This window comes from Microplitis mediator, chromosome 7 (assembly GCF_029852145.1).
Source record: "Microplitis mediator isolate UGA2020A chromosome 7, iyMicMedi2.1, whole genome shotgun sequence".
NCBI classification, from domain to species: domain Eukaryota; kingdom Metazoa; phylum Arthropoda; class Insecta; order Hymenoptera; family Braconidae; genus Microplitis; species Microplitis mediator.
The window spans coordinates 16,363,248-16,378,296 of NC_079975.1; the positions used below are offsets into that span (position 1 = coordinate 16,363,248).

The 15,049-nt window shown below is 35.3% G+C and overlaps 1 protein-coding gene across 1 annotated transcript in view; it reads left to right on the forward strand.

Annotated features, from left to right (window-relative positions):
- LOC130671195 (fructose-1,6-bisphosphatase 1) overlaps positions 1–2,460 on the forward strand; it is a 121,021-nt gene extending 118,561 nt beyond the window's left edge. Inside the window, exon 4 of the mRNA XM_057474929.1 lies at positions 2,094–2,460. Coding sequence (XP_057330912.1) covers positions 2,094–2,282 — 189 coding nt within the window. The 3' untranslated portion in view covers positions 2,283–2,460. The remainder of the gene's footprint in view (positions 1–2,093) is intronic.
- The last annotated feature ends 12,589 nt before the right edge of the window (positions 2,461–15,049 follow it).

A 15,049-nucleotide genomic window follows, 5' to 3' on the forward strand; every position in this document is an offset into this window, starting at 1 on the left:
TGATTCAGCAATCTCATCCGATCTAGTGGAACGTGCCAACCGTGCTCATACAGCCATCTGAGCATCGACCACATGAGGTACATGCACACTCAGAAAACCTACTTCTTTTTGGATATCAAAATTCTGAAGAAAGCAAATACCAAGGACCAGTCCTTTGATATGACTGATGCCAACAGTAGATACTCTGGGCGTCCTGCAAGTCAGAGGGCGACTGCAAAACTTGAACTTCAGTCCGAAAGCTAAACACCGTATAACAGAAAACTGTTATTCTGGACTTAACCAAACACCACGCAGTCCCATGAACCCTCTACGTGATTAAGACTTATTTAACAATCTTTACTTATAATTACACTTTTACTATATCACAAACTTTTAACATTATTCCTATTTTACTTTATTACTTAATAATATTAAATTTCATATTATTTATTTTCCAATTTTTCAATCACTAATCAATTAATTATTTATTCACGATCACATTTTCTTTATACCATTTTACTAATAATTTTATTCAGCCGAGTCTACTATTTCTTTATTTAATTTTACGCATTACTTATCAATGATAATAAACCAAACGTAAAAAAGAAAGAATATACAGCAGGTGAGTGTTTCTCTGAATTTACTTGCTTGTAAGTTTGGGTTTTATTATTGAGTTGGTGATAATGAGTTATCATCACCAACTCAACAATAAAACCCAAACTACAAATTCTCACGTTTGACGTTGATGAATTATGAATTGATTTTATTCCTTATCAAATTATATTCACATTATTCTAATTTCCATGATTAATTTTATGACTGGATCAGAAAGAACTTTCCAGTGCGTAGTTCTCACGAACTACCCGGAAACTTCTACGTCAATATAATTCCGATCCGACTGCCTGGATTTAACGGAACTATTATCCTCATGTCTGATTTGCGATAAATTTTACACGTTAGTTAATTATGACTATCAACAACGAAGATGTGACAAAAGTCCACGGACACGACGTATGACTTATAATTATAATTATTAGTATTATTATTATTATTATTATTATTATTATTATTATTATTATTATTATTATTATTATCATTTCTTTTGTTGTTAATTGCTCAGGGGGTTATCCCCGGTAGTCCGACTTTACCAAGGGCCACACCTGAGTGCCAAATCATTACTGCTGCGATGCTTCATCAACAAGATGATCAGCATGCGCAGCAGGCCAAGCTTCTTTGCCTAAGTAGGCGGAGGGACCCGAGGATAACAGCCTTTTGCATCCGCGATGCCAGAAACTCAACTTGCGCTGAACAAGTTGGTATTCTAGCCAGTGCAGACACAAACGACTGCTTCATCCCTCCTAGGATGCCAACATTGAGAACGACAAGTTTGACACGGAATATAGTAAATAAAATAACCACTCCCAGTTCGGGCTATCTATATTTTTCTCAATTTATCTATAAAATGTCTTATTCAGAAGGTTTGCATGTTCAAGTTTCCACTATATTTAAATGATGTATTACCGTACGATGAACGGTGTGGCTCAATAAGTTACAGATCAAATTGAACGGAATATAGTATAGTGCCGGATAGATCAACTGGTAGAGCACTCGGCGCGATACCGAATTGGTCTGGGTTCGGCTCCTAGTTCGGGCTATCTATATTTTTCTCAATTTAAATGAAAACTATTCAAATATAGTGGAAACCTAAACATGCAAACCTTCTCAATAAGACAATTTATAGATAAATTGAGAAGAATATAGATAGCCCGAAAAACTTTTAAGCTATTTTATTATGCAAGTTAGATGTCCACTGTTGCAATAACGAGAAATCATATTCGATACGCTATTTTCTAATGTAAAAATCTCGGTAGACTTGAAGTTACAAGACTTATCTGAGGTTATGAAAGATTTTCATCAAAATCTCAGACGTTCCATTCAGACTGTTCCTCTGACCTGTTTCCCTATGTCCTGAGACTCGTTCAGAATACCCCATAGCCTCAGACTTGTGAGGTCACTGCAAACTTGTCAGAGTCCCTACTTTCACACACATGTATTAAAAATATCTATTTCTAAGTCAAATAAAGTTTATCATACAAACTACATTTTTTTTTCAGCTACGTCTTCTCTATGAATGTATTCCTATGGCATATATTGTGGAAAATGCGGGAGGGAAAGCTTCAAATGGTGAGATTGATATATTGGACGTAATCCCTGACAGAATACATCAAAGAACACCGATATTTTTGGGATCGTCAGAAGATGTTGAAGATTTATTAACTTATACTAAAATCACTTTGACTTAAAAACAAGCAAACGGCAAAAAAAATTGTATTTTTGAAGTATGATGAATTAGTATCACAAAACTTCTCTTATAACGAATAAAAAAGAATCTTTTCGTTCTTAATGATATTAAAGATTTTCATATTTTATTTTTATAAACGTTTCTATGGTTATTAACTAATTGTGAATAAATAGATTTCTGATTATACAACAAAACCACGTATTTGTTCGTTTATTACTTAGTAATGAGTACGGCTTCATAGTATTGGGACAACTAAATTGTAGACTCATACTAAGAAAATAGTGTTACAATCCCGTAATATTTTATTGATTAAATTAAATTAATTATTTTTAATAAATTAATTTTATGCAATGTAACGGAAATCGGTTACGATAAGAGAGTCGCCATGGCTCGCGGGTAGTCAAAACAGATGACGATGCATGAGACACGGACAACGACGATTCTCTTACAGGGAACCCGAGATGCAGCGTTAACATTTTGCCAACTCTGTTGGCTTTATTATATTTTTACAGCGGTTAAATACTCAGTCTTGAAAGAGAGCTCATGGAGCTTGAACCTCTGCTTCATGAGTAATTAATAAACTACAATTAATCCTAAATTAATCCAACTTTATTTTGAGGTAATTGGCACCCCAATATTTTCATTCGCCTGCTGCTATTATAAATAATATGGAATTGGAATCGGCATCGAAAATATTTTAAATCTCGTAAATTAAATGAAATAATAATTGATCAAATAATCGATGACCAAGGCCGACCGGGGGTCTATCGATACTCCAACGAGGCCAAGCCTGGACTAAATTAAATAGTTAAAAATAATTTTTATTTTTAATTTATTTGGGATAATATCCGAAAACGTAACAGTAGTGCTCTGACCAGACAATACAAATAATTAAAAATTAATATTGGGAATTACCCAAAACGTAACAATAGTATTTTCTATAATTTATGCACTAAAAATATTGAGTTTCTTTAGTACTAAAAATCCCTCTCATTTTTTTTTGGCAAAATTTTCAAGAGAATTCTATACAGAAGAGAAAGACGAGAAGTCTTGAATATTAGAAAATTAATTAAAAAACTATTTCTACCGAGTAAAGATTCTCTAAAAGAAAATATAATATTTGAAATATTACACAGCTTAGATTTTAATCCGGTCTAAAAAACTACAAGATTCTGGCAAATGATTTTTTCATAGAAATTTTATGCTTAACATTGAATAAAATTCTAATATAATGGTAAAAATATTTATTATGGAATGTTGGAAAATTTAAAAGTACACACCTCAATCGCTCATTTCATTTTTAATCATTATTTATATGTTATAATGTTAATTTTGTTTTTCTACACTCATGCCACAAATTTACGGAACAGAAAAATTTTTCAAATTTATTACGATTACCTCACAATCGGTTTCAATTACGGCAGAAAAAAATTCCCTTAAAGTTTGAGCTCTTAATTCCAACCGAACCACGTGTCGTAAATTTTGTTTTTGTGATTTTTTGAGTTTATTATATTTATTTATGAAAAAGATCTATTTTATTAATAATTTATTATAGTTAGAAAATTGTAAACAAATAATTATTTCGATATTATAATGCACAAAACTATCAACCTTTTGTTTATTATTTATTGCTTAAAACAAATAATAAACTTAAAGGTGACCAACTTATTTAAGCAAATATTGAAAGAAATTTAATTTATTGATCATATTTATCAACTGTTAAACTGAGACATAATATGATTAGTGGCATTGATATACCGATCTTAGATATCAATTGAAAGCATTATGTATTTTTGAAAAAGACACATTGTCAAATAACATAAACAAAAATATTTCTTGAAAAAATCATAAAAAAAAATTTGCGGTAACTCTTCCCGTTAGAAATAAGAGCTTAAACTTTAAGGGAAATTTTTCAGTTGTAATTGAAAAAAAATGCTCCTGATTACTGTATTAGTGCAACAAAGATATGCCGTTCACCCACTTGGGTGCGAGAATGAAAAAAAGGAAGAACTTGTGAAAAGGATTATGACAGAGTGATTAGCTTGCCAAGTCTGGTCGCACCTAAGTATTATAGTCGAATATTAGGGCGCCACTGGAAGATGGACTCGGCCTTCCAGAACCGGATGTTAATTGTAATTTTTGATTCTCAGGGTCGGTTGTAAATTTTATATTTTGTGAGAGAGGAGAGGAATAGTGAACAGGCTGAAATAAATTTTATTTTAAACTTCACTTTTAATTTTTTTACAATTTCAAGCACCTTGCTTATTATTTATTTAACTTTGAATAACAATTAATTACTTATGACAAACTAAATTCCTTATGACAAACTAATATTCTTATGACAAACTAATTTTCTTATGACAAACTACTTATCTCGTCCCCTGGACGGTTTTCCTTATGACAAACTAATAATCTCGTCCCCTGGACGGTTTTCCTTATGACAAACTAATTTATACCTCGTCCCCTGGACGGAATCTTATGACAAACTAATAGCGTCCCCTGGACGTTTCCACACCCACACACTCCCGTTAAAAAATCGTCCCCTGGACGTTAAACCTTATTAATTTGTCCCCTGGACATTAACCTTAGTAATTATTATTAAAATACCGTCTCCTGGACGTTGAACCTTAATACCAATTAACAAATTTGTCCCCTGGACATTAACTAAAATTTTCCTTAACAATTAAAACATCCCCTGGGTATATAACGAATCTAATCTTAACATGTCCACCGGACCTAAATCACAGACACAGTTTTCTTTATTCTAATTTGACTCTATAACTAAGTGACTCTACTCATTAACTTTCTCACTCAATTTTTCAACACTTCATAATTTCCCATACTCAATATAAATTTTTTCTTTCTATGATTTACTGTCCTTTCCAATCACGTTCCGTTGGTATTCTTATAGTCTCGTTCCACCATTTCGGTTCACTCCCGAAAAACTTAGTCTAGGGGAGTGGCGAATATTCGGGTCTATATAGGTGATCGTGCGACACCCGGTGACAAGTCGCATCACTAACTCGCAACTTACGAGGTCGTTGGCCGGTTAACGGCGGGAAACGAAATTCAAATTCAAATATTTAATTTCTCACAAAATTTATAATTCGCCCTGTTACAGGATGCAGAGTGATTTGATTTGTTATTTGAAAAAAATTTTAGATAGAAATAAAAAAAATTTTTTTTCTTTTCTTTCCATCATGCTGTACCCCCAAAATTATAGTAGCTAAAAATCTGTAAAGATTCTAAGAAGTGGCTGCTAATATGAGGATAAAGTCTACAGAGTTTTAAATTTTTCGAACAATTACTTTAGCCGGAATAAAAACTTAATGGTTCAATGCCAAAAACCCCGTGTTATTTAAATGGGAAACTTACATCGCTGTGCGGCACGGGTTAAAATTGAGAAATAGAGACCTGAACCTTCGAGGGTATTTTTTTTATTTATTTCGAACCACATAAGCCTCTGGGAGCATAAAAATTCGAAAATGTCCAATATAAGGACCACCCTAATATATATATATATATATATATATATATATATATATATATATGCATAAAAATCATGATTGATCTATTAATTTAGCTCTATAGAATTTATTTTATCACGGTAACTGCAATTTTTCGCTATTTTCCGCTATTTCCATGAGTTTTTTGCCATTTACTCGAATTTTTAGAGGCTTAAGGTTGAATTAACTTCAGATTTGAATTCAGGGGACAAAAAGACATGAAAATCATACTTGATTAATAGTTCCATAAATTTTTTTCTTATCAAAACTGCGAATTTTTTGCGATTCTTATGGTTTTTTGCAATTTACTCAAAATTTTGAGGGTGTACGGGCAAAACTGACTTCAGATTCGGATTTAGCGCGTCGAAATAAATAAATAGGTAGATCTGGTCAAAAAGACTGACCACTTTTTTTTGTGGGTTGGTGTTATCGATTTGACTTTTTGAATTCCCGCTAAGAAAATTGAAAATTTTCAAAAATTCGGGAAATTATTGGTTTCGGTCCGATTTGCAAAAACCGAATTTCTATCAGATTTTGACGTTTTGAGGTTCTAGGAAGCTATCCTGACTAATTTCACGATGATGTCCGAGTGTACACTGAGAAAAAAAATACTATTTTTCAAACAAGAATTTCTTGGTTCAAGAAATGCGTTCAAAATATTTATTTTATTATTATTACTTATCGATTTCTTGAGAAAAGAGCATCGAAATTATTTTTGTTATTATATGAATTTGATATTATATTATGAGTAAACAAAAGAATAGCTTTACTTGAATTAAATAAAAATTATTTCCTTCAATTCTACGAATTCTTGAGACAAAATTATATATTCTTAAAAATTATCAAGAATACATGTTCTTGTATCAAGTAAATGTTCTCAATAAATATATTTTTTTTTTCAGTGTATGCATGTGTGTACGTACGTACGGATGTAAATATTCTATAACTTTTGAACGGATGAACTGATTTCGAACTTCAAGGTGTCATTCGACGCGGCTCGTTAATATCTTGAAGTTGTTAAAATTTGAGCTTAATCGGTAGGATGTTCGGAAATATTTCAAAAATAAAATTTTTTCAAAGATGTTTTATTTGGATAACTTTTAATTTGATTGATGGATTGATTTAAAAATCTAATCAGCTCTAAAACTTTATATGCCGCGTCAAATGCCACCTCAACTATCAAAATCGGTTTATTCGTTCAAGAGAAACCGTTGACGAAAGAATAAAAAAAAAAGTTTTTTTTTGGTTTTTTTGAAATTTCTCGACAACGACTCGATAAATCAATTTAAAAATTTGATCGGCTTCAGAACTTGATAAAACATTTCGATTGCCGCCTCAACCGTCTTAATCGGTCAATTCGTTTACGAGATATCATTAATTAAAAAAATCGTGAAAAACGTTTTTTTTCGGATATCTACAAAAAAATTGAATCATTCGATTTGAAAATCTAATCAGCTCTAGAACTTAAGAAAACGCGTCGATTGCCACCTCAACCATCAAAATCGGTTGATTCGTTTGCGAGATATCGTGGGAGAAAGAAATGTTAAAAGATGGTTTTTTTGTAGAATAATGGCATACAAAAGTATTGTCGAGCTCAAAAACAGCGGGAAGTTTTGGGGCTGGCCCACAGGGTTAACCGATAGACCGGTTTGTTATTTCTGATATGCAGTTGAAAATTTCTTTATTAACTTTTTTTGAGTTTTTGGTAAAATCGTTCTGGCCCAGTTGCCGCAATAAAATATTAAGGATAGACAATCCAGTGATAATTAGTATTTTGTTATATTAAATAGAAAGTACAGTTCACGTTTTATTTGTTATTAAAAATCTTCAGAAGTACATTATTGTCAACGCTCGTAAGTCGTTTGCATTATTATTTGTTGCATCGGCTATTGCTGGATATTCATTAGAGTTAATCGCAATATTTGATAAAGTAATATTTTCACTTGAGTTATTACGTTAATAATAAGTTGAAGATATTCGGTGTATGTCTCAGAGTTTCATGAAAGGATAGAGTATTTAGCTCCTTATCTTACAATAGTATTTAACTCGATGTTAGAAAATTATGTTGGGATATTATTAGTAATTAATGTTATTATTTTAAGTTAAATAGTAAACTGATATTAAAAGTTATATATGATTTTCATTAAATTGTAATATTATTGTGAAAAGTTAATGAGAAGTAATTATTATGAGCAGTATGCAACCCAGTGTTGCCAAACGCATAATACCCGCCCGTGTCTTTCTCTCCTCAGCGTAAATGATATGAATAACAATAAAGATTAATATTTTATTTATAAACCACTTATCAATTTTTTTATTTATTTATTTGACCGGGGAACTATGTCCCCCGATTACCATAAGAAAAATAGACTAAAATTACAAAGTCTAGAATTATAATGTATAGATATGTATAAATGTTGTTGCGTAATCACATTTGAATTTAAATGTAGTTACACTTCCGGCAGATAGAGGCAGCACCTACTGGGGCCTAGTCTATAAATTTAAACTTGATCATACGCATTGCGGCGCATGCGCATTGACCGTTTTCTGCCTCGTGTCGAGAAGACCGATGCCATTATCTTTCGTTTTATATACATTCAAGTCAAAACACGCGTTATTATAAAATCGTTTCATTTTGCACTCATCTCGAGGAAAGAAGTTAAAATATTAATTTGAATCAATCAAGAAATCATAGAGCTCTATAATTATATAATTATTTATATAATTCATAAATTATAACTTAGTAAAATAATTAATAAAGGACTCAAGAATTCCAGCGATCATCAACCACGTTTCTCAAGAGGTTATTCAAACGGGAAACATCACAGGTGCTTAATTATTCATTAAATTAATTATTACAAGTGCTCGTATAAATAATAGACTCAATTTATAATCATTTAATTATCATTATGCTCAATATTTTAATCAACCTCGAAGTTAATTCTCACTCGGTAGCCGCTGCAATCATGCTACCACGTGTTCAACAAATAAATTCAATTGAGTGTAATTTATTACGAGCTCATTCAATTTAATTAAATTAAGTGATCATTATTATTAGAACTCGATGAACTCAATTACTTATGCATTTGGAGCTATTAAAAATAGTTATAAAAGGGTTCAATTATTAACTTCACTCGGTAACCTCTGATTTCATGTTACTTATTATCATGACATGTTTACAATTTTTTTTTTTATGGTTTTTTATTGTCTCTTTCGGGTTATAAACCGGACCTCCGTCCCCTTCTTACATCCATCTTTTTACAAAGTACAAAGTACAAAAATAATACAAAAAAGAAACAAACTTACATAATAATAAAAACTTACATCTACCGCCTTACAATTTTATTCCTTAACCTACTTCCACTCTTCACAATCTCTACAAATCCTTACATTTCATTACAGTTTTATTTCCTGACACAACCTTCCACTCCCAGGATCCAAAAGAGAAAAAACAAAATTTTCCAGAAGAAAAAACTCTTTGGCATCCTCATTCCTCCTTTCTTTCCCACTCGCTCCGACTTCCGTTTCTGCTGCTCTTTTCTATACATCCTCCCCCCCTCTCCTCTCTCAATTTCTCTATCTCTATTAACCAATTTTCCCCCTGTCCTTCCTCTCCCAACACTTCTTTCCTCATCTCCTGCCATCCTTTTTCCAACCCAAACCCTGAGCAAACCTCCGATACATGCTCCCACGTCTCCTCCTCTAACCCGCAAATCCTACATCTCTTTTTCTTCTCCTTCTCCCAGTACATCCCCCCTTTCATCCCATCACCTAGCCTATACCTCGCTACTTTTCTTCACCTCTCCTCCTTCCATCCCTTCTTCAAGTATCCCGGCACTCCTACCCCTTTTATATACTTATATTCCCGGTTTCCCTTCGCTTCTTTTATCTTCTCCCACCATTCCTACCTCTCCCTTTTTCTATCCCCCTCCATCATCTTTTCTCCCCTCATTTCCCCGTTCTCCCATTTCCTCTCTACTTCTACCATGTCCCACCCTCTTGACTCGTGGTATTCTCTTTTTTCTCCTTCCCACCCACCTGTTCCCTTCCCCGCTCTTACTCTTTTTCTCATTTCGAACCGACACCTCCTTGCCAAAACTCCACCCTTTCCTTCCTCAATTCTTTTCTCATACCCTCACGCCCTCATCCCCGCTCTTAGCGCTAAACCATCTCTACTTAGTTCTTCTCCAACTATATATCCCGGCACTCTCCTTGTTACACCTAACACCCACCTCAGAAACCTTTCCTGTAACCTCCTCCCTCTTCTTCCATCCCCACACCTCCACTCCATAGCTCACCACCGACCATACGAGTTTGTCAAAAAGCCAAACCTTTCTCCCCCAGTCATTCTCGAATTTTCTTTTCCCTATCTCTCAAACCTGACCTAACACACTTGCTCCTTTTTCCACTCTCTCCCTCACGTGCTCCTCCTGATCTCCATTTACTCTTACTACATACCCTAGATACACGTATTTTCTCACCTCCTCTATCTCTTCCCCCATCCATCTCCATTTCACTTTTCTATATCTTCCCCCGCCCTTCCTACACCTCATAATCTTCGTTTTCCTCGTATTCACTTCCAAACCTTTCCCACTATTATATCTCTCAAGCGTTCTAATCATTCCTCTCATCTCATCCTCCTCTTTTGCCAACAACACCACATCATCCGCATATGCCAGCTCGTACACCTTTTCCCCTCCTCCCAACTCTACTCCTTCCCATCTTCCCTTTTCCAACTCCTAGTCCAAGTCCGACAGAAACAAGACAAACAAAAGTGGGCTCAGAGGGCACCCCTGTCTAACTCCCCTCTCCTTCCAATACCTCTCCCGTCCCTCTTTACCCACTCTCACTTCATTCACCGTTTCTTTCAGCACTGTTTCACACCTCCTGACCAAACCTTCCCTAACCCCTCTCTTTCTCATACACTCAAATAGTTTCTTTCTGTCCACCGAGTCAAAAGCTGCCTTCAAGTCCACAAAAAGTAACATCATCTTCCCCTTTTCCTTCCCTATTTCCCTGTTCATTAGATAGTTTAGTACATAGATGTTATCTACTGTCCCCATTCCCTTCCTAAAACCAGCCTGACTTGGTGGCAGCAGCCCTTCTCTTTCCACTTCTTCCCTCAACCTCTTTTCCAAAACCCCTAGATACACCTTATACGCTGTTTGCGTCAGCGTTACCCCCCTATAATCCTCCACCTTACTAGCATCCCCTTTCTTTACTATGAGTATCACTACTCCCTCCTTCCACCCTTCTGGCCACCTTTCCCCCCTCCACACCTTTCTACATAACATTTATTACGCTACCGTTATTTCCTCTCCTCCAAACTTCCATACCTCATTTGGGATTCTATCCTCTCTCATCGATTTATTTTCCTTCAGTTTCTTTAGTACCTCTCATATTTCTTGAAAAGATATATCCTCCTCCTCATTCCCTATGATCTCCTCCTCCCTTTCCTCCACACCTGTTCTAATCTCCACCTCCCCTAACAACTCTCTAAAGTATCCATCCCATTCTTTCCTCTCAATACTTTCATTAACTCCCTTCCTTTCTTTCTATCCTTGTTTACCACTTCCCAGACCTGTCCCTCTGACCTTATTGCTTTTATCTCTTCCTTCCATCTCATCTTCTCTGCCCGCTTTTTTTCCTCACATAAATTTCTAAATCTTCTCTTCTCGTCGTTATATTTCTCTACATCCCCTTTCATCTCCCTTACTGCCCTCAGACTCTCCCTTACTCTCATTTTTACCTCCTTACCCTCCTCATCCCACCATCCATTCATACTTGTTTTACCTCTCGCCTTGTCTGTCTCCTCTATACCCTCCCTTACCTTCTCCCTTAGCATCCCCTGTTCTTCCTCTACTCCCTTACCCCCCCTTCCCACCCCCTAAGCTTTTCTCTAAACATCTCTATCCCTCTCTTCGACCATACCCCTCTACTCACTCTGTCACGCCTTCTACCCCTACCCCTAGATTTTTCCCTCCCTACTACCCACTCTTTCTTTTACTTCTTCACTCACCACTATATAGTCTATAACCGAACACCCCCTCTCCCCCATAAATGTCCAATTTCCCTCCTCGTCACCCTTCGTACACCCATTTAGAAATCCCCATCCTCCTGCCCCCATAAGACTACACAATTTCCTCCCATCCTTATTTTCTACCTTATCTTTGGACCTTCGTTCTACTCCCCTGTCTCCGTCGATTCCTACCCTTGTAAATCCCCCTTCCTCCCCTGTTCTCGCGTTCAAATCCCCTTTAATTATCACTTTCCTTTCTTCCCCTCTCCTTCTATCCAGTTCGCCATCAACTCTAGTTTTTTATCACAGTCCCCATTTATATAAACCCCTACTACCCACCACCATTCATTCCCCAGTTTCACCTCTCTTTCTATCCATCCATTCTCTCCATTGTTTCCCTGTCTTCCTATTTCTAATCCCTCCTTGATGCCCAACAACATCCCGCCTTTTGCTCTCCCCTTTCCTTTATTCCTTACCGCGTCCTGCACCACCCACTTATACCCTTTTTTATGTTTTCCATTCAACCCCTTCCACCCTCTTTCATCTAGCCATGTTTCTATTAACACAATCACATCCCATTCTTTCAAGCCCATCCAAAACTCCTCATCCTTATTTTTCAATCCTGCTACATTCCAAAACCCTATCTTATATACCTCTATCTTTTTTCCCCCTCTCTCCCCCCGTTTTCTTTCCTCTTCTCTCCCTTCCTTCCTATCCCTTATCCTCATTCGTTTCCCTTTTTCTCTACCCACTTCTCCCCCACTTCGTCCCAGATTTTCATCTCCCCATGTACCCACATCTTCATATAACCTGACTTCACCCTATTTCCCTTTAATCTTTCCATCTGTGCTTCTCTCTCTATCTTCCACCCTGTCCTCCTCTCATCCACCGTTAGATCATCCTCAATTCTTTTCCGATCCCCTTTCAGCTTGCTTTTCGCCTTCATAACTTCCTTTTTCTTTTCTATCCCCGCCAGCTCCACCCACACCATTCCTTGACCCTCTTTGTCTACCCCTCCTACTCTTCTCATTTGTTCCTTTCCCCTCTCTACTCCTATTTTTTTCTATATCTTTTCTACTTCCTTCTCGTATTCCACTCCTTCCCCTACTTTAACTCCTCTAATCACTATGTTTTTCCTTCTAACCTCCCTCTTCCTCTTGACCATTTTTACTTCTAAACCCCTGAGCCTCCTTTCCTCTATCCCATTACCTCTCCCCCTCCCCCATCTTCAATATCTGATCCCTCCCCCCTCTCCGCATTATTTCCACTTTCCTTTTTCCCTTTTTCTAGGCTTTCTACTTTTTTCTCTAGCTCCTCTATTCTTCTTCCCATTTCCACCCTGTCCGCCTCCCATATCCTCCTCATTTCCTCCCTCTCCTTCCGCGCCTCTGAAGCCAGCTCCTCTACCCTTGTCCCTATTTTTCCACACTCTGATTTCATTATCCCCTCCACCATTTTGATCATATCCTCCATTTTAGCTTCCTTCCCCTCCTTCTCTGGTGTCCTCACTACTATCCTACTTCTTTTAAACACCTCTGCCTCCTCTAATTCTTTCGACAATCTTATTTCCCCTTCTTGTTCCCTCTCTTTTCTTTTTCCTCTCAGCATCGCCTCTACTAGATTCCCCTCACTTCTCCTTCTGCTAACCTTACTCTTTCAATACTTGGTCTCTTTATTAAGTTATCTTTATCACCTATACCCTACCTACTCTACTCGCCAACTCACTCCTTTTCTTATCCACTTCCGATACTCTGTTACCTATTCTCAACGGTGTCACGACTAAATATCCGCGACAAAATATACAACGACAAAATAATCACGACAAAATAACCGACGACAAAACACACAAAACCATGATAAAAGGGCGGTTATTTTGTCATTTGGTTATTTTGTCATTCGGTAATTTTGTCGTCGGTTATTTTGTCGCGGTTATATTGTTGCGGTTATTTCGTCGTTGGATATTGTGTTACGGAACCATTCTACCCCTTGCACTTTTTACCCTAACCTCACTTTCTTTATCTCCTGCTGAACTTTCTTTAAAAACCTTTACACCACTCTACCCCCTTATACTTTCTATTTATCACCCCACTCTAAAAAATTTTCTCTTTTCCACCCACTACTCTCCCCTTTTCTTTTTCCCTTAACTCTACCTAAAAAACCCACTGCACTTTTCCCCTACAAAAAACACACACACTTTATTTGTTACCGGAAACGGAAGTTGACATGTTTACAATTAACTCAGTGTTTAAATAGACTCAAATCAAGTATCTCAATTATTTCGATTAATTAATCGAGCTCAAATCTATGATTTTCATTCGATTAATTACGTATTCATGAGCTCAAACAATTAACAGTATTAATGAATTAAATCAACGATTGAATTTTGTAACCCAGTGATATTATGTGCTGTATCAAATAAAAATATTGTTATATTTTTGAATATGCATATTTTTCAAACATCCCAATCACCAATCAGTCCTGGCATGCATTTATTTAATTATTATTACATCAAATATTCTGATTGGAAAATCTTCTTTATCACTCCATTATTATCAATAGTCAAACTGTAATTAGATTTATTTGATTTAAATTTACTAATAAGAAATAACATATAGAATAACAACCAAATATCCCAATAACTCTATAGAAAAATTGAATCGCTTATTCGAGAAACCCCATAAGTCAAGAAAACAAAATTTTTCAGGAAACACAAAAAACATTTTCTTGGAAAAGCTTGACATTAAAATAATAAATGAATAATTGAATACAATAATGTTAGCGTTTCTGAAAAAGATTTCAACAAGATATATTTAATATTTTAACTAAAACTACTTGAAAAAATTATTTAACGTTGATTGACTTATGGGGTTTCTCAACCAATCGGGAAAAAAAGTTATAAAATCATTGTTTTTTTAAATGTTTCCATTTAAATCATTTATTACACTGATAAAATGAAGTATTAAATATGTATTTGAACTCTGAAACTCAGAAATTATAAAAAATTATCATTCATTTTAACATTTCAATTAGTCATACAACAGTCAACAATAAAACAACATTTAAAATTAATTTCTCAAAAATGCGCAAATTTTAAGTAAAAAAAAAAAAAACATTATATCTGTAAAACGAAAACTGCTTATGTTCATTTGAGTCATTGACTTGTGGGATTTCTCAATTAAATGAAATTGCTGTCACCCGGTTAATTTTTTTTAAACGCTGATTTGATGCATATTTTGATTGATT